At 46.4% G+C, this 21,509-nt stretch overlaps 1 protein-coding gene across 1 annotated transcript in view; it reads right to left on the bottom strand.

Moving 5' to 3' along the window:
* The window catches only part of HPX (hemopexin), a gene marked incomplete in the record, with an annotated part of 182,505 nt that overhangs the window by 55,793 nt on the left and 105,203 nt on the right, over positions 1 to 21,509 (bottom strand). The window contains 2 exon segments of the mRNA XM_053708845.1: positions 7,692 to 7,907; positions 13,431 to 13,584. Of these exon segments, the coding sequence (XP_053564820.1) occupies positions 7,692 to 7,907; positions 13,431 to 13,584 (370 nt within the window).

Genomic DNA, 21,509 nt, shown 5'->3' on the forward strand with positions numbered 1-21,509 from the left:
ACTCTCTATACACAGTATCTCAGCACACTCTCTATATACAGTATCCTGGCACACTCTCTGTACACAGTATCCCGTCACACTCTCTGTACACAGTATCCCGGCACACTCTCTGTACACAGTATCCCTGCACACTCTCTATATACAGTATCCTGGCACACTCTCTGTACACAGTATCCCGGCACACTCTCTGTACACAGTATCCCAGCACACTCTCTATACACAGTATCCCGGCACACTCTCTGTACACAGTATCCCAGCACACTCTCTGTACACAGTATCCCAGCACACTCTCTGTACACAGTATCTCGTCACACTCTCTATACACAGTATGCCAGCACACTCTCTATACACAGTATCCCAGCACACTCTCTATACACAGTATCCCGGCACACTCTCTGTTACGGTTACCCTTAGTCTCGCTGAGAGATGGACCGCTTAGTAGCCTGGATCCCTATTGCTAAAGAGGGGAGAAGCTGCTTTCCATAGTATTCTATATGAGTCTCGCAAATATAGAATAATCTCCCTTAGCTGCAGTACAGCTAGGATACCCTTCTGCCCACAAAAACGAGTCAACGCTGCGATTGAGGGTCAAACAAGAACTCAGGACTGGGATGCCCAGCCTGCTTTTTATTAAGGTTACATGCACACAGGGCACTCCCGGGGGGGGGGGGGGGAAGCACAAAATCCCCCATCACACATTTAGATAGAGAGCACTGTCCTTTGACAGGCCACAATAGGATTACAGTACTTAAGATAACAAGTTTACAAGTTCATCTTATCAATTAGCAGTCTGGCTCCGGAGGTGATTAGACAATGGGATTTGTTATCACTAAACTTAGAGCTGAGGCCAGCAAACGTGTATTTAGGCAATAGTTTCTAAAAGCTGAAAAAAAAGAGTTAACTCTTTATGAAATGATACTTGTTACGGTTTTCTTGGAGCCCTTCTTAGGCGCTGGCTTGGCTGGTTCAGGCATTGCTGCTGGGAAATAAGCTCTTCACAACAAAATAACTAATGCTTCTGTAACAGTGCTCCCTTTCTGTGGAACACTCTGGCAGACACGGTCTGACCCCTTTTCGGGGCAGACTAAGGCTGTCCAGACCGCTGGTTATGCGGGGCTGAGGTCGGTTTGTCTGGACAACCCGTCGGCGTTGCCATTCTGTTTCCCAGGTCTGTAAGTAATGGTGAAATTGAAGGGTTGCAACGATAAGCTCCAACGTAATAGCCTGCCGTTATCTCCAGAGACCCGGTTCAGCCACACCAACGGGTTATGGTCGGTGACCAGAGTGAACTCCTGACCATATAAATAGGGAGTCAATTTCTTTAATGCCCACACCAAAGCCAAACACTCCTTTTCGACCGCTGCATATCTGACTTCGCGGGGCAGGAGCTTCCGGCTGATGTAGGCAACTGGATGCTCCCCTCCATCTTCGCCTACTTGGCTGAGGACGGCTCCCAGCCCAAACATGGAAGCATCTGTAAGGACGATAAAACGTTTGTTAAGGGCTGGGGCCGCCAAGACAGGAGCGTTAATTAGAGCATTTTTGAGAGCCTGGAAAGCCGTTTCACAGTGGGGAGACCACAGGACCTGTCGAGGTAAGTTCTTCTTGGTCAAGTCAGTCAGGGGTTTGGCAAGTGTGCTGTAGTCTGGTACGAACCGTCTATAGTACCCTGCCTGTGCCCAGGAAGGCTAGGACCTGAGTCTTAGTGATGGGGGTGGGCCAATTGGCGACAGCTTCTATCTTGGCCGGCTCTGGTCGCTGCTTTCCACACCCCACCCGGTGACCCAGGTACTGTACCTCGGCCATCCCAAAGTGACATTTTTCTGGCTTCAGAGTCAGGCCAGCAGCCCGGATCTGATCCAGAACCATTCCTACATGAGCTAAGTGGTCCTCCCAGGACTCACTGTGGATCGCTATGTCGTCCAGGTAGGCGCAAGCAAAACTCTGGAAGCCATCCAGGAGCCTATCCACCAAGCGCTGGAATGTAGCTGGGGCATTCTTCATCCCAAACGGCATTACCCTAAACTGATATAAGCCGAATGGGGTGACGAATGCCGACTTGGGGATAGCCTCCGGGGCCAGGGGAATCTGCCAGTAACCTTTGCAGAGGTCAATAGTGGTCAGGTAATTTCCCCTGGCTATACGATCGAGTAGCTCGTCTACCCTGGGCATAGGGTAAGCGTCCATCACGGTTTTTTCATTGAGCCTCCGATAGTCTACGCAGAACCGGGTGGTCCCATCTTTCTTGGGCACCAAGACAACTGGGGAGGCCCAGGGACTATCGGAGGGCTCAATTACCCTGAGCTGGAGCATCTCATCGATCTCCTTCTTCATTCCTGTCCTAACTGCTTCGGGGATTCGGTACGGAGCCTGGCGCAAGGGAGTTGTCCCGGAGTATCTACCTGGTGGGTGGTTAAAGTAGTGTACCCTGGCTTCGGGGAGAAGGTGAGGTGTTTGGACTGGAGGAGTTGGCTGAGCTGCTCCCTTTCAGTGGGGCTAAGTCGGTCTCCTATCTGAACCTGAGCCACTATACCTGTGGGGAGACTCTTTTCTAATAGGTCTGGAATGGGTAGACTGTCTGGGTCTTCCTGAGGGGAACAACATACGGCCGTCACGTTCTCTGGTCGCTCAAAATATTCCTTGAGCATGTTTACATGGAATGTCTTTCTAAGATTGTTGTCATGGCAGCTAGCTATCACATAAGTGGTGTCTCCCCTTTTCTCTACGATCTGGTAGGGACCCTGCCAGGACGCCTGCAATTTGTCTGTCTTCACCGGCTTAAGTACTAACACCTTTTGTCCTATGGTGAAGATTCTCTTTCGGGCCCCCCGATCGTACCATACTTTCTGTCTTCTCTGGGCCAACTGGAGATTAGCCCGCACGGATTTGGCTAATTGCTCCATTCGGTCCCTGAGTTCCAGCACGTATGGCACAATGGGGACACCGTCAGCCTCCATCTCTCCCTCCCAGTGCTCCCGGATCAGGTTTAGGGGTCCCCGTACCTTTCTTCCGTAGAGCAACTCGAAGGGAGAGAACCCTGTCGTTTCCTGGGGCACCTCCCGATAAGCAAATAGGAGGTGCGGCAGGAAGCGTTCCCAGTCTCTGTATTCCTGAGTGAACGTCTTGAGCATTTGCTTGAGGGTCCCATTGAACCTCTCACACAGCCCGTTCATCTGGGGGTGGTATGGGGAGCTCAGGAGGGAGTTAATTTTGCAAACCTGCCAGAGTTGTTGGGTCAATTCAGCTGTAAATTGGGTGCCTCGGTCGGATAGGATTTCTTTTGGAAATCCTACCCGGGAGAACACCTGTACTAGTGCATTCGCTACCGTATCCGCTTGTATGTTGGATAGGGCGACAGCCTCTGGGTACCTGGTAGCGTAGTCCACTACGGTAAGAATGTAGCGCTTACCGGAGGGACTAGGGGTAGCCAGTGGTCCCACTAGGTCAATAGCAACCCGGCTGAAGGGTTCCTCTACAATGGGCATATTTACTAGATGGGCTTTAGGGTGATCGCCTCGCCTTCCTACTCGTTGACACACATCGCAGGTGTTACAGTAAGTTCTAACGTCAGCGTGCACCCCTGGCCAAAAGAACGTGTGAGTAATGCGGTGTAGGGTACGGGTTACGGCTAGGTGGCCTGCTAAGGGGATGTCGTGGCCTATCTTGAGGATTTCTTGATGGTATTTGTGGGGCACTACCAGCTGTCGCCTACGCTGTCCCCTTTTCTCTGTCCAGCGGTATAGTTTCCCTTTTTCCCATAAGAATGTTTCGTTATCTGCCCCGCCCCCTCCGGTCTCTGCTCGTTCCCGGTACTTTTGTAAGGTCGGGTCAGTCTTAGACTCTGTCTCGAAAGCATCTGGGGTGTCCCAGGGTATGGGGCCTAACATGTCAGGCAAGGTCGGGGTAGGTCTTACCTGTGTCTCCCGCACTGGTGAGCTCCGTCCGGGCTTGGGCCCGTGTAGTCACTGGGTCCGCCTCGTTGTTGCATACTGGAGCATAGGCAGAAGTCATGGGGCCCAAATCGTTGCCCAGTAGTACTTCGGCAGGTAAATTATCCATTATGCCCACGTTCACAGCCCCCTTTCCCGCTTCCCAATCAAGATGCACTTGAGCTGTTGGAATTTTGTACACATCCCCCCCCGCCACTCTAACGGCCACAGTCTGTCCGGATCGCTTGTGCTCTGGCACCAAATGACTCTGTACCAGCGTGATAGTAGCTCCTGTGTCTCTCAATCCCTCGGTAGATCGCCCCTCGAGCCATACCTTCTGCCGATGGTGCTGGCGGTTATCTGAGGCAGCATATACAGGGTCCGCCTCGTGAAGCGGCCCCACATATCCCTCCATAGGGGCCTCTTGGTTAACACAGAGGGCCCGGGCCGGACGATAGGACCCAGAGGGGTAATTGTAATTCCTGGGTGTCTGGTGCGTATTAAGGGGGCAGCTAGCCATGAAATGCCCTGGTTGCTTGCATCGGTGGCAAGTCGGTCTGGGACGCTCAGAGCTGTTATTGGGTGGTCCTGAGTGTCGGACGGGCCCTGTGGGCACCGGGGCTCGAAATTCAGCACGAGGGGGTGCACGGTAAACCTCTCTGGGTTCGACCCGTGCTGGAGCTCGGTAGTTCATGGGTTCGTGAAGACGGGAGTCATAATGTTCATCGGCCAATTTGGCTGCTTCTTCTAAGGTAGAAGGCCGCCTGTCTAGCAGCCATTCCTTCCCTTGCTGTTCCATGCCATTATAAAAATGTTCTAAGAGAAACAATTGTAAAATTTCCTCACCAGTCACCGCTTTACTTCCGCTCAGCCAGTGATTTGCCGCTCTCCGCATTTGGTGCACCCATTCCATATGGGTATCGTTAGGCTTCTTTTTCATGCCCCGAAACTGTCGGCGATACGTGTCCGGAGTTACAGCGTACCGTCGCAACAGTGTCTCCTTAACTAGCTCATACTGTGTCACTTCCTCAGCACCCAGAGTACGAAAGGCTTCCAGGGCTCGCCCGGATAGTTTCCCAGACAATATCGTGGGCCACTCTCTGTTGGGAATCTGGTGCAGGGCACATTGCCTTTCGAAGTCCGCCAAATATTCATCAATTCCTGTCTCGCTCTCTAGGAAGGGTTGAAATGCCGCATAGGGTATCTTGGGCCTCCCAGCATTTTCGACAGGGATGATTACCTGCGGGGCTTCAGCATTGGGGTGTGCATTCGCTAGGTTGAGTTCGTGGGCTCGAGTCTCTCGTATATCCTCGTCCGCCTCCGCCATCAACTGCTGTACCAATTCCATGGAGGGGTTCGGCCCGTATAATGAGAGCCTTTCCCGAACAATCCTGGTTTTTTCGTCACTAATCGTGGTCGGTGTTTCCGCCATTGTGAAGCTCTGATCCAGTTCGGTCAATTCTGCGATCAGCTCTCTCCTCGGCCGGTTGCTGGCGTACCCCCCTCTGCTTTCAAGTAAATCCTTTAGGGTTGTACGCTTCAATTTTTTCGTAAGCGCTCTCCATCCGTTCTGTACCTCTCCTAGGAAATCCAGGAAAATCCCGCCGCTGCCGCCAAATGTTACGGTTACCCTTAGTCTCGCTGAGAGATGGACCGCTTAGTAGCCTGGATCCCTATTGCTAAAGAGGGGAGAAGCTGCTTTCCATAGTATTCTATATGAGTCTCGCAAATATAGAATAATCTCCCTTAGCTGCAGTACAGCTAGGATACCCTTCTGCCCACAAAAACGAGTCAACACTGCGATTGAGGGTCAAACAAGAACTCAGGACTGGGATGCCCAGCCTGCTTTTTATTAAGGTTACATGCACACAGGGCACTCCCAGGGGGGGGGGGGGGAAGCACAAAATCCCCCATCACACATTTAGATAGAGAGCAATGTCCTTTGACAGGCCACAATAGGATTACAGTACTTAAGATAACAAGTTTACAAGTTCATCTTATCAATTAGCAGTCTGGCTCCGGAGGTGATTAGACAATGGGATTTGTTATCACTAAACTTAGAGCTGAGGCCAGCAAACGTGTATTTAGGCAATAGTTTCTAAAAGCTGAAAAAAAAGAGTTAACTCTTTATGAAATGATACTTGTTACGGTTTTCTTGGAGCCCTTCTTAGGCGCTGGCTTGGCTGGTTCTTGCATTGCTGCTGGGAAATAAGCTCTTCACAACAAAATAACTAATGCTTCTGTAACACTCTCTATACACAGTATCCCGGCACACTCTCTGTACACAGTATCCCGGCACACTCTATGTACACAGTATCCCGACACACTCTCTATACACAGTATCCCGGCACACTCTCTGTACACAGTATCCCTGCACACTCTCTATACACAGTATCCCAGCACACTCTCTATACACAGTATCCCGGCACACTCTCTATACACAGTATCCCAGCACACTCTCTATACACAGTATCCCAGCACACTCTCTATACACAGTATCCCAGCACACTCTCTGTACACAGTATCCCTGCACACTCTCTATACACAGTATCCCGGCACACTCTCTATACTCAGTATCCCGGCACACTCTCTATACACAGTATCCCTGCACACTCTCTATACACAGTATCTCAGCACACTCTCTGTACACAGTATCCCTGCACACTCTATGTACACAGTATCCCAGCACACTCTCTATACACAGTATCCCGGCACACTCTCTATACACAGTATCCCTGCACACTCTCTGTACACAGTATCCCGGCACACTCTCTATACACAGTATCCCTGCACACTCTCTGTACACAGTATCCCGGCACACTCTCTGTACACAGTATCCCTGCACACTCTCTATACACAGTATCCCGGCACACTCTCTATACTCAGTATCTCAGCACACTCTCTATACACAGTATCCCGGCACACTCTCTATACACAGTATCCCAGCACACTCTCTATACACAGTATCCTTGCACACTCTCTGTACACAGTATCCCGGCACACTCTCTATACACAGTATCCCAGCACACTCTGTATACACAGTATCCCGGCACACTCTCTATACACAGTATCTCAGCACACTCTCTATACACAGTATCCCAGCACACTCTCTATACACAGTATCTCAGCACACTCTCTGTACACAGTATCCCGGCACACTCTCTGTACACAGTATCCCAGCACACTCTCTATACACAGTATCCCAGCACACTCTCTATACACAGTATCCCAGCACACTCTCTATACACAGTATCCCGGCACACTCTCTATACACAGTATCCCGGCACACTCTCTATACACAGTATCCCGGCACACTCTCTATACACAGTATCTCAGCACACTCTCTATACACAGTATCCCGGCACACTCTATATACACAGTATCCCAGCACACTCTCTGTACACAGTATCCCAGCACACTCTCTATACACAGTATCCCGGCACACTCTCTATACACAGTATCCCGGCACACTCTCTATACACAGTATCTCAGCACACTCTCTATACACAGTATCCCAGCACACTCTCTGTACACAGTATCCCGGCACACTCTCTGTACACAGTATCCCAGCACACTCTCTATACACAGTATCCCGGCACACTCTCTATACACAGTATCCCAGCACACTCTCTATACACAGTATCTCAGCACACTCTCTATACACAGTATCTCAGCACACTCTCTATAAACAGTATCCCGGCACACTCTCTGTACACAGTATCTCAGCACACTCTCTATACACAGTATCCCGGCACATCTCACCTCTTCCAGGACAGCTGATAAAATAATCTCTTGTGTCCAGTGGTATGGGTGACAGGCGCTCGCCGCTCACTGGGTCAAACCGAGTGAAGTTGATACCGTTAAAACAGTAATATCTCTCCAGCCAGCGAATGGCAGCAGAACACTGACCCAGAGATGTCCAGGTCCGCTGCTTAACCCGTGGCTCTTCCTGTGGGCTGTACACGTACACCGTGGGACCTAAGACAGGACAGTGAGTCTTATACTGATGCGCTTAACATAAAGGTCTGACCTATCACACGTCAGCTATTACATGTTACAGTTTTCTTAGCCTTATATGTGTCCCAGGCTTTTATTAAAGGGACATGAAACCCAAATATTTGGGTTTCATATCCATTTAATTATTTTCCAGAGCTCGTGTTAACGGCCTCTATTGGAAGTTAATTCTATGAATCCACCACCTATTCTGTTTCTCCTGAACCTGAAGAAGAAATTTTGGGGCCCCTGACTCAACCATTGATCAGGCCCCCCCCCCCCCCCTCCTTTGACATGTGCAATTTTTGACCAAGTGACTAAAACGTATATGCACTTTATTCTTAATTGTCTATTTAAACTTGGAAATGTTGTAAAGGAAGTAACATACAAACACACAGACACACTCATACACTGAAACACACAAACACACTCACACATAAGGATTCACATACAGACACTCTAGCAGACACGCAAAGAAACTCATTCAGACACAGACACCCAAACACTCAGCACTTGTTTACATTGACCTGACAAGTAATGAGGTAAACTACAGTTTTGTAAAAAAAGGAGATTTAGAAAACAAAATATGGAGTTCTGATTATCTTTTTGTAAAGGAAGATGCCAGCTAAATTATGACAGCATGCAGTGGCTGAAAGGAAGGGCCCTGAAATGACTAAACAAAAAATTAAAGGTTAAATGGTGGATTGGTTACTTCCGGAAAGGTCTTGTTAGTCTCAAAGTCTGTAGAAAGATGTGAATAATCAGTAGTAAGATCAAAATGTCCTACAGACAATGGACACACACACACAAACTCAAACTTGCACATACACCCAAGGAAACACCAACAGAGACAGCCTCAGAAAACACACAAAGACATACACACACAGAGAGACACCCACAGAAAACACACAAAGACATACACACACACACAGAGACACCCACAGAAAACACACAAAGACATACACACACACAGAGAGACAACCACATAAAAAACACAGAAAGACATACATACACACACTCTCACTGAGACATCCACAGAAAACACACAAAGACATCCACACACCCACACAGAGACACCCACATAAAACACACACCCTCACAGAGACATCCACAGAAAACACAGACATACACACCTACCCTCACAGAGGCATCCAGAGAAAATACACAAAGACAAACATACACACACCCTCACAGAGACACCCACAGAAAAAGCTCAAAGACATATGCACACAGCCTCACAGACATCCACAGAAAATGCACAAAGACATACACACCCACCCTCACAGAGAGACCCACAGATAAAAAATACATACACACTCATAGAGACACAAACCAAAGCACAAAGACATAAACACAGACACCCACAGAAACACTCACAGGAGGAAACATTTATGCACTTTGCATCCCCTAAATCAACAGTGTGTGACATGCATGATAAATAATTTTTTAGAAATTAAGAGATCACTTTTTAAAGAATCATATTTGTAAATGTGCAAACAAAAATAATTCTGTGAATGCAAAATTGTACATTAATGAGCTAGGTAGATGGCTAGATGAAGAAAAATACCTTTAAAAGGTTGACATATGTTTGTTTGTTTTTTCCCCATTTTCCCCAACCAAGAGCACCACTTCAAATATAGTGTACAAATTTTCCCAGCTGTCAGCTGTACTTATGGATTTTGAAAATGCTGTACTCTATATGGTTTTGGTGGGACCATAAGCTGTGGTACTCATACCATTAGATCTGGTTAAATGCAGGATTTAGGCTTGTTGGTATGTATTTCAAAATTAAGTCAGCTGTAGTATAAACTGAACAGGTTTAAGTTAACCTGTCTCATTTCAAACACTGAGCAATCTTAGTCTGAGAGTATAACATTTTATGCAGATGTAAAAATCTTAGATAAAATGCCTTCTTGCATCTGGAAAGTCCTTGTATAAAGGGGCAGTAAACTGGAATGTGTATATATATATATATATATATATATATATATATATATATATATATATATATATATATATATAAAATGCATATCTGCCATGAGGGCATCTACCATTTGTGTATTGAGGAGGAAACATTTCTGCATGGTTTTAAATATAGAATTTCTACAGCATTGTCAAATAATCATAAATACACTGCTGCTAAAATAATGTGTCTTATGGACCCCTAGCGCCACCAAACAACTACTACCACACTGAAGTTACAATCCAATATTGCACAAAGAAATAAAAAACATTTGCTAAATAGGTCCTACCTCCTCTGCAAATGAAAGTTATCTGCCCTCTGACTCAGGCACACACTGTACAAAGTGCAAAGTCTGTCTCACACTGTGCATAGTGGTTTAGGGCACACTAAGAAATCCTCTCAAATGTTAATACTTTACTCCTTGTAATAACATTTCCCATGCTCAATTAGCACTCTGCTGTAGTACCCACTGGTGGCTGCCCAAATTAAATTTTTTTTTTTTTTTTTTTAGTTCTTGCCTCATGGGGCCCCCCTGGCTCATTGGGCCCCTGACAGGAGTCACCCCTGTCACCCCCTGATGACGGCCCTGCCTGCTACCATCTAGGAAATTAAACTTGCCAGATTCAGATAGAGCATGTAATTGTAAGACACTTAACATTCACTTCTATTTTCAAATGTGCATTGTTCTCTTGGTATCCCTTGTTGAAAAAGAATATGCACATATCCTACACTAGTGGGAGCTAGCTGCTGATTGGTGCCTGCACACATTTGTCTCTTGTGATTGGCTAACTAGATGTGGTCAGCTAGCTGCCAGTAGTGCAATGCTGCTCCTTCAGAAAAGGATAACAAGAGAATGAAGCAAATTCGATAATAGAAGTAAATTAAAAAGTTGTTTAAAATTGTATGTTCTATCCAAATCATGAAAGAAAATTTTTGGGGTTTCCTGTAATTTTAAAATGTTGTGTTGATAGAAATATAGTCAGCTTTTCAATAGACATATCCATATATCAGTAACACAGAACTACAACATTTAATGTGTTAATCTGCTGTTGGGTTGTGTGTGTGGGGGGGCATTTAATGTGTAAATCTGCTGTTGGGTTGTGGGGGGGCATTTAATGTGTTAATCTGCTGTTGGGTTGTGGGGGGGGGGGGCATATAATGTGTAAATCTGCTGTTGGGTTGTGGGGGGGGGCATTTAATGTGTTAATCTGCTGTTGGGTTGTGGGGGGCATTTAATGTGTTAATCTGCTGTTGGGTTGTGGGGGGGGGCATTTAATGTGTTAATCTGCTGTTGGGTTGTGGGGGGCATTTAATGTGATAATCTGCTGTTGGGTTGTGGGGGGGGCATTTAATGTGTTAATCTGCTGTTGGGTTGTGGGGGGGACATTTAATGTGTTAATCTGCTGTTGGGTTGTGGGGGGCATTTAATGTGTTAATCTGCTGTTGGGTTGTGGGGGGGCATTTAATGTGTTAATCTGCTGTTGGGTTGGGGGGGACATTTAATGTGTTAATCTGCTGTTGGGTTGGGGGGAGACATTTAATGTGTTAATCTGCTGTTGGGTTGTGGGGGGCATTTAATGTGTTAATCTGCTGTTGGGTTGTGGGGGGGGGCATTTAATGTGTTAATCTGCTGTTGGGTTGGGGGGGACATTTAATGTGTTAATCTGCTGTTGGGTTGTGGGGGGGCATTTAATGTGTTAATCTGCTGTTGGGTTGTGGGGGGGGACATTTAATGTGTTAATCTGCTGTTGGGTTGTGGGGGGCATTTAATGTGTAAATCTGCTGTTGGGTTGTGGGGGGGGCATTTAATGTGTTAATCTGCTGTTGGGTTGTGGGGGGGCATTTAATGTGTTAATCTGCTGTTGGGTTGTGGGGGGGGGCATTTAATGTGTTAATCTGCTGTTGGGTTGTGGGGGGCATTTAATGTGTTAATCTGCTGTTGGGTTGTGGGGGGGGGGGCATTTAATGTGTTAATCTGCTGTGGGGTTGTGGGGGGGACATTTAATGTGTTAATCTGCTGTTGGGTTGTGGGGGGGGCATTTAATGTGTTAATCTGCTGTTGGGTTGTGGGGGGGGCATTTAATGTGTTAATCTGCTGTTGGGTTGGGGGGGGACATTTAATGTGTTAATCTGCTGTTGGGTTGGGGGGGACATTTAATGTGTTAATCTGCTATTGGGTTGTGGGGGGGAATTTAATGTGTTAATCTGCTGTTGGGTTGTGGGGGGGGGGCATTTAATGTGTTAATCTGCTGTTGGGTTGGGGGGGGGACATTTAATGTGTTAATCTGCTGTTGGGTTGTGGGGGGGGGGCATTTAATGTGTTAATCTGCTGTTGGGTTGTGGGGGGGACATTTAATGTGTTAATCTGCTGTTGGGTTGTGGGGGGGGGGGGCATTTAATGTGTCAATCTGCTGTTGGGTTGTGGGGGGGACATTTAATGTGTTAATCTGCTGTTGGGTTGTGGGGGGGACATTTAATGTGTTAATCTGCTGTTGGGTTGTGGGGGGGACATTTAATGTGTTAATCTGCTGTTGGGTTGTGGGGGGGACATTTAATGTGTTAATTTGCTGTTGGGTTGTGGGGGGGGGACATTTAATGTGTTAATCTGCTGTTGGGTTGTGGGGGGGACATTTAATGTGTTAATTTGCTGTTGGGTTGTGGGGGGGAACATTTAATGTGTTAATCTGCTGTTGGGTTGTGGGGGGGACATTTAATGTGTTAATCTGCTGTTGGGTTGTGGGGGGGACATTTAATGTGTTAATTTGCTGTTGGGTTGTGGGGGGGAACATTTAATGTGTTAATCTGCTGTTGGGTTGTGGGGGGGCATTTAATGTGTTAATCTGCTGTTGGGTTGTGGGGGGGACGTGAGAGAACATTTAATGTGTTAATCTGCTGTTGGGTTGTGGGGGGGACGTGAGAGAACATTTAATGTGTTAATCTGCTGTTGGGTTGTGGAGGGGGCATTTAATGTGTTAATCTGCTGTTGGGTTGTGGGGGGGGGACGTGAGAGAACATTTAATGTGTTAATCTGCTGTTGGGTTGTGGGGGGACATTTAATGTGTTAATCTGCTGTTGGGTTGTGGGAGGGGGGTGAGGGAATGTTTGAGCTGTGCTCAGTGTGTGTAGAGGAGTCACCTCATTTCAGATAAAGCACTAACTGAAGCTGCGATATAGAACTGGAAGGGGTCATCTGGATGTCAATGGCAGCCAAGAGCTTAAATCAGTATAAAACTGAGCCCATGTATAAAGACTTTACATAATATGATGATATGAACTAAACCAGTGTAGGACAAGGTATATACAAGATATGCCAGCTCGCTGGTGCCACATCTGTATTCACCACAGGGCCACAGGTTCCAACCCTATCAGGAACCCACAGACTCTTTGCTTTATTAGGTAGATGGGTAATGTTTCACAGCAGAACAATAACATTAATCCTGTGCTAAATGCACCAGGCTATCATAATATAACCCGACCCTGTGACAAGCTATAGGAGGTCTGCCCCCCGACAGCCTGCTTAGTTCCACCTTTATGGATACACTCACCCTTGAAGAATATGACACTGTCCACCTTACACTCGCCCTCATGACACTCAACCGCTGCGTCCAGGTCATTGGGAATCCCAGGAAACTCCTGGCTGATATTGCGGGGGTAGTCTTTCAACAAATGGCCTTCAAAATAGCTCCACACCTTAGACCCCTGAAATAAACACAAGTTGTATTTTCTCCTGACAGCGAGTGCATTCCTTTACCTATGTGTTTACCCTAATTATCAGACCCATGGCCTTGATTACAAGCAGAGAAAAATCGTTATTGCAGATTGTGTTGTCTTGTGATCAACCTTGTGCACAACCTGATATTACATGAGATACACAAATAGCGCACAGTGGCATCTACTTATCAAGCCGTCAACTTACTTGCATTCAACGGCACCAATACGCTCGCCTAAGATCGCCTAACATTGCGGACCTGAATACGTTCTCCAAAGTTACCAAAAAAGCTGTCAAAAAGCTACGCACCAAGTACGGGGCGATGAGCAGTGGACTGTTGTTATCTAACAGTCATCGATTTCGCTGCTCTTCGGCTTTTTCCCAGCTTTATTGGTACCCTGTCACTAAACACCAACAGCAGCGAACATAAGCTTTCCCTGCTTTCAGACTCCCATTGATTCCTATGGCATCTGCCGCCTCTAGGGCGACGGATTGAAAACCAGGTATGCTGGGCCGGAAAAGTGCCGAACGTACCTGGTAGAAATTTGTTAACTAGCAAAAGTAGTCAGATAGTGCCGAATTTGCATTCGGAACATCTGTAGTGACATAAGCATCGATCTGTGTCGGACTGAGACCGGCGGATCATATGTTATGTCACAAATTTCTACTTTTGCCAGACTATAGGCTTTGATAACAAAGGCGAATCAAGCTCGCCACAATTATGCTGCGGAATTCCAGCGTATTTGCGGTTGACAGCTTGATAAGTAGATGCCAGTGTGTTATCTTGTGCTCAGCCTTATGTGCAATCTGTACATACATGTACGCATATATGTATATATGTATGTATGCATTTATATGAGTCTCTCTGTGTTTGTGTATGTGTTTATATGAGTCTCTCTGTGTTTATGTACTGTGAGGTACCCCGCCTGGGTACCTCCACCAAAAGCTTCCTCCTGCCCTCCAGCAGATAAATAGCTGACGCCAGCCCTTTACCCCAACCAAGAGACAGGACTCATGTTCAGGTAAAACCCAAGCAGTAACACTTTATTATACTTTCTCAGGGACAATACTACTTAATACATAAACATTAGCTACAGAATGCCAGATAACACAATAGAGAACATCTATAATGTGTTTAACATAATCACACAATACTCAATCCTGCACCTGGCCACATAGACCCTCTCTTATCAGTAATAGGCTTAGTATAGTCTAAGAGTCTTGGGCCATGTTTTACTTGTAAGGGATGAGTCAGCCGGGCGTGATCTGGAGGTGGTGAAACTGGTTCCACAGACCCGACTACGTGTGGGGCATCTCCCCGCCCTGCATAAAGTATGTCTCTGTCAAAACGAAGCACTCCGAAATTCCTAAGTGTCTTATTGCTGGGTGGGAAAAGCCACTTGTGCTATGAAAAAGGTGTGTTTCCTAGTAAGCGCCATATGTTCAAAAGTGTCCAGAAACAGCTCCTGGAGGCCGGTTACCTAAAGTGCGATTCAGCTGCTCCTGCAGAACCACAATTCTGGGTACTGCCTGTCCGCATCTCCCCGGTATTCACACCTGTCCATTAAGAGGGTTTCCAGTCCCAGTTCCCCTCGAGGCCCTGACCCAGCCAATTAGGGTAAAATCCTGGGTCTTTTCCACGGGCCATAATCAGTGGGCAGGAGGCCCAAAGATGGTAGGGTCCCCCCCAAAAGGAGACTAACCAGGTCCCAGTCCTCCCACTGGTCTTGAACTGTGTTAGTCAGGCAGAAAAACCCCACAACACAATACCCTTGGAGAGTCGGTCTCCGTTGCTGAGGAGCTAAGTCGACTGTCCTTTCTCCCGGAAAAATACACTGCTGCTGAGGAGCTGAGCCGACTGCCCTGTCTCTTAGATGTATGTACTGTGGCTGGAGCATTGGGCTGATAACCAAGGCTTCTGGAGGCTCACATGACAGCTGAAAATATACATCCCTGGTGTGGTCTTGGCAATGTAGCTGGGGGGATGAGCCGCCTGCTTCATCATCCAGACACACAAACTCTGGCTGGTGATGGGAATCAGTCTCTTCTGCCCCCGGATCCTCATACCACCACTGGGAAGACGCTTCTCGAGGAACGGCTCTTGGGCTCATGGACTCCCATTGGGGAGCGAGAATTGCTTCTTTCACTCCCAGGTCTACGACTGCCTCTTGGGGACCATCTCCCAAACTCCCTGAATTCTGCTGCTGCTGGGGAGATGAGCTAGTTGCTCCATCTCCTGGACCCACTTCCAGTTGCTGGGCAGACACATCACCAATACTGTCTCCCAGGCTCCTGAACTGTTGCTGGGGAGGGAGGATGGCTTTCTCCACTCCCAGGTCCTTGTATTCCTGCCGGAAAGATGAGCCAATCCCTGCATCTCCTGGATCCCCCTCCTCTTGCTGGGGATCAAAGGTGGGTTCTTTCACTCCTGAGTCCTCACACCACAGCTGGGGAGCGAGATGATTTCTCCATCTCCTGGACCCCCGACCAGCTGTTGGGCAGATGCACCTCTCCATCCTATCTTGCCCTGTGCAGAAACAGGTTCATCAAGATGGGCCAGTATTTGCTGCAGGCGTCATAGGAGCTCTTCTTCCATAGCTATTGGTAGAGGGGGTAGAGCACACTATGTGCAACATGATATAAAGTAGCATTTCATGTCCACTGCACATTACCACACATTGATAAATTCCGACAGCAAACGCTGTCGGCATTTATCATTGCACCAGCAGTTCTTGTGAACTACTGGTGCAATGCCGCCCCCTTCAGATTTGCAGCCAATCAGCCGCTAGCAGGGGGTGTCAATAAACCTGATCGTATTCGGTCGGGTCTTTAGATCGCTGCTTCATAACTTATGAAGGCTCGCTGGAAACAAGGGGCCTCAAGCCCCATACGGAGCTCGATAAATATGCCCCTATAAGGCTGCCCTATTGCTGACACTTCAGCCAGGCCTTCAGAGCTGTTGGCTGTTACTTCCTAATAGTCCCAGGCAAAAGGAGCCTCACCAGGCTGCTGAACAGAGTCTAGCAGTTGTCGGTAGGCGATCTCCAGCTTTCATTCCTGAATGGCCAGAGCTTCTAAATCTTCCTGAGCCCAGCACACTTCTGAGATGCCCAGCAGCCGGCCTCTGTAATCCAAGAATTCCTCCCACTGCCACTGCAGGTCACTCCCAAAGGCAGGGTCCACGGACAGCTTTCCATACAACAGCCCCAAGCCGCTGTAGCCAAAGCCTTCTGTTCGGCTGTCATCTGTGCTCTAGGGGAACACTTGGGCTACATACCAGTGAAGGGCTCTGTAGCTCTTCGTGGACCAGCCTACTCAACTCGGCTGTCCACTCTTAGCATGGTTTTTCTCCCAAGAACAATGCCCGCACCTCGTACTGCGCCCAGTACCTTTCCTGGACGGAGGGGAAAATCTTTCTCTGGTGGTGCTACTCCTGGTCTTATGCTTCTTGCCAGGATTGCTGGCAGATGGAGTCATACTACTCCAGCAGGACCTGCTCTGCCATTGGTCCTCTGTGTTACACCCACATATCTAGCAACCTTCTTCCAAATTACTATTTCATGGCTGCTGGTGTCTGTTCCACTCCTCTCCTGCTAGCCAGACCTTGGATCCCGGTGGTGGTTTTGATGTCCTGTACTGCAGGAAACATCTCACTGCTTGCCACCAATTGTGATGGACTGCCTGGTACCCTTCCAAATGCTGCCTCCTGCTCTCTAAACCCCTTCAGCAGATAGATAGCTGACACCAGCCCTTTACCCAACACAAGAGACAGGACTCCAGTTAAGGTAAAACCAAAGGAATAACACTTTATTAAACTGTGCACACACATTTTATACTTTCTCAGGGACAATCCACCTTTATAAATAAACATTAGTTACAGAATGCCAAATAACACAATAGAAAACATCTATAATCTGTTTAACATAAACACACAATGCTCAATCCGGCACCTGGGCACATAGACCCTCTCTTATCAGTAATAGGCTTAGTGGAGTCTAAGGGGCCGATTTATCATTGCTCTGTCTGTCATGATCCACTCAGCGGATCATATCTGACAGACATTGATGAATTCTGACAGCATACGCTGTCGGCATTTATCATTGCACAGGCAGTTCTTGTGAACTGCATGTGCAATGCTGATCCCTGCAGATTGACCGCTAGCAGGGGATGTCAATGTCGATTGTATAGGATCGGGCGGATTGAAGACCGCAGCCTCAGAGGCAGCGGATCAGTTATGGAGCAGCGGTCATTAGACTGCTGTTTCCGGTGATCCTGAAGGCTCGCACGGAAACAGTGGCATTGGAGCTTGATAATTCGGCCCCTAAGAGTCTGGGGACCTATTTACTGGTAAGGGATGAGTCAGCCGGCCGTGATCTGGAGGTGGTTGAAACTGGTTCTTCAGACCCGGCTACGAGTGGGGTGGCTTCCCGCACTGAAAGAAGCATGTTTTTGTATGTATGTGTGTATTTATGTGTGTGTATGTATGTTTATGTGTCTGTCTCTGTCTGTCTGTGTATGTGTGTGTGTGTGTGTATGTATGAATGTGTGTGTATGTTTATGTGTGTGTATGTGTGTATGGTATGTGTATGTATTTATGTTTGTATGTCTCTGGGTGTGTATGTATGTGTGTGTATGTATGTTTATGTGTCTGTCTCTGTCTGTCTGTGTATGTGTGTGTGTGTGTGTGTATGTATGAATGTGTGTGTATGTTTATGTGTGTGTATGTGTGTATGGTATGTGTATGTATTTATGTTTGTATGTCTCTGGGTGTGTATGTATGTGTGTGTATGTATGTTTATGTGTCTGTCTCTGTCTGTCTGTCTGTGTATGTGTGTGTGTGTGTGTGTATGTATGAATGTGTGTGTATGTGTGTGTGTGTATGAATGTGTGTGTGTGTGTATGTATGAATGTGTGTGTATGTATGTGTGTGTATGTATGTTTATGTGTCTGTCTCTGTCTGTCTGTGTATGTGTGTGTGTGTGTGTATGTATGTATGTCTGTGTGTTTGTGTGTGTATGTGTGTATGGTATGTGTATGTATTTATGTTTGTATGTCTCTGGGTGTGTATTTATGTGTGTGTATGTATGTTTATGTGTCTGTCTCTGTCTGTCTGTGTATGTGTGTGTGTGTGTGTGTATGAATGTGTGTGTGTGTGTATGAATGTGTGTGTATGTGTGTGTGTGTGTATGAATGTGTGTGTGTGTGTGTGTGTGTATGTATGAATGTGTGTGTGTGTATGAATGTGTGTGTATGAATGTGTGTGTATGTTTATGTGTGTGTATGTTTGTGTGTGTATGTGTGTATGGTATGTGTATGTATTTATGTTTGTATGTCTCTGGGTGTGTATGTATGTGTGTGTATGTATGTTTATGTGTCTGTCTCTGTCTGTCTGTGTATGTGTGTGTGTGTGTATGTATGAATGTGTGTGTATGTTTATGTGTGTGTATGTTTGTGTGTGTATGTGTGTATGGTATGTGTATGTATTTATGTTTGTATGTCTCTGGGTGTGTATGTATGTGTGTGTAGGTATGTTTATGTGTCTGTCTCTGTCTGTCTGTCTGTGTATGTGTGTGTGTGTGTGAATGTATGTTTATGTGTCTGTCTCTGTCTGTCTGTGTATGTGTGTGTGTGTATGTATGAATGTGTGTGTATGTTTATGTGTGTGTATGTTTATGTGTGTATGTGTGTATGGTATGTGTATGTATTTATGTTTGTATGTCTCTGGGTGTGTATGTATGTGTGTGTATGTATGTTTATGTGTCTGTCTCTGTCTGTCTGTGTATGTGTGTGTGTGTATGAATGTGTGTGTGTGTGTGTATGTATGAATGTGTGTGTATGTGTGTATGAATGTGTGTGTGTGTGTATGTATGAATGTGTGTGTATGTGTGTGTGTGTGTGTGTATGAATGTGTGTGTATGTTTATGTGTGTGTATGTTTGTGTGTGTATGTGTGTATGTATGGTATGTGTATGTATTTATGTTTGTATGTCTCTGGGTGTGTATGTATGTGTGTGTATGTATGTTTATGTGTCTGTCTCTGTCTGTGTATGTGTGTGTGTGTATGTATGAATGTGTGTGTATGTTTATGTGTGTGTATGTTTATGTGTGTATGTGTGTATGGTATGTGTATGTATTTATGTTTGTATGTCTCTGGGTGTGTATGTATGTGTGTGTATGTATGTTTATGTGTCTGTCTCTGTCTGTCTGTGTATGTGTGTGTGTGTATGAATGTGTGTGTGTGTGTGTGTGTGTGTATGTATGAATGTGTGTGTATGTGTGTGTGTGTGTATGAATGTGTGTGTGTGTATGTATGAATGTGTGTGTATGTGTGTGTGTGTGTGTGTATGAATGTGTGTGTATGTTTATGTGTGTGTATGTTTGTGTGTGTATGTGTGTATGGTATGTGTATGTATTTATGTTTGTATGTCTCTGGGTGTGTATGTATGTGTGTGTATGTATGTTTATGTGTCTGTCTCTGTCTGTGTATGTGTGTGTGTGTATGTATGAATGTGTGTGTATGTTTATGTGTGTGTATGTTTGTGTGTGTATGTGTGTATGGTATGTGTATGTATTTATGTTTGTATGTCTCTGGGTGTGTATGTATGTGTGTGTATGTATGTTTATGTGTCTGTCTGTCTGTGTATGTGTGTGTGTGTATGTATGTTTATGTGTCTGTCTCTGTCTGTCTGTGTATGTGTGTGTGTATGATGTGTGTGTATGTTTATGTGTCTGTCTCTGTCTGTCTGTGTATGTGTGTGTGTGTGTGTGTGTGTATGCATGTGTGTGTATGTATGAATGTGTGTGTATGTTTATGTGTGTGTATGTTTATGTGTGCATGTGTGTATGGTATGTGTATGTATTTATATTTGTATGTCTCTGGGTGTGTATGTATGTGTGTGTATGTATGTATGTGTATGTATTTATGTGTCTGTCTCTGTCTGTCTGTGTATGTGTGTGTGTGTGTATGAATGTGTGTGTGTGTATGTATGAATGTGTGTGTATGTTTATGTATATGTATGTTTGTGTGTATCTGTTTGTATGTCTCTGTCTGTGTTTGTATGTGTGTGTGTGTGTGTATGTATTTATGTGTATGTGTGTGATGGATTCCCTGCTACCCCGACTGAGTAGCTCCACCAAGGTCTTCTTCCAACACCTGGAACCAGCTGTTATGTAACAGAGAAAGTGATTTCGGCAATCCCACCCAAATAACTAGACAGACTAGCATTCAGGTGAAATCAAGAATTGATTTTTATTAGGGAAAACACACAACATTTATACAGAAACTGATCTTGATAACAAACCTTATCTGACCTTCATATCTCCCGCCATTCCTGCTCCTCCAGACAGGTGTGGTGCCTGCCATAGAAGCCACAATCCCACAGAGCCCCAGGACACAGGAGTGGTAGTTTTGAGGTGATCCCAGGGGAGCATCCAATGTGTCCTTTGAAAGCTCTTGGTTCTCAGATGCCACAGTCCAAAGAGTGGTGTGATTTGTTACTGGGGACCGGAGAAACAGTCTGTTGAAGTTATGGGGGCAGGGGTGTCTAAAACCTCTGGTTCCCAAAGGAGCTCCCCTCCAGTAATTCCACCACCCCTTTTCCTTCCTAGGGGCTACTAATCCCCAAAAGAGCGGAGCTCTGGGACAAAGGGCTGTTGAGGCGACCAGGTTAAAAGGGACCGGAAGTCCTATCTAATGCGGCCGACCGGCAGCTTCAGGAGGTCAGTCGGCCAGAGAGAGAGAGGTCCGTCAGAGACCAGCTTCTTCCAAGATCCAGATGACAGACAAAACAAGGGAAACCAAAGGAGATCCCAGTTGCTCTGAGGATTCCAAAACCGCTGAGAAACAAGAGGGAGTAAGTGATAGGGGGGTAGAGGTTTAACCCCTGCAGCCAGGTGCCCATGGTCCCCCCTCCTAG

This window comes from Bombina bombina, chromosome 3 (assembly GCF_027579735.1).
Source record: "Bombina bombina isolate aBomBom1 chromosome 3, aBomBom1.pri, whole genome shotgun sequence".
NCBI lineage: Eukaryota > Metazoa > Chordata > Amphibia > Anura > Bombinatoridae > Bombina > Bombina bombina.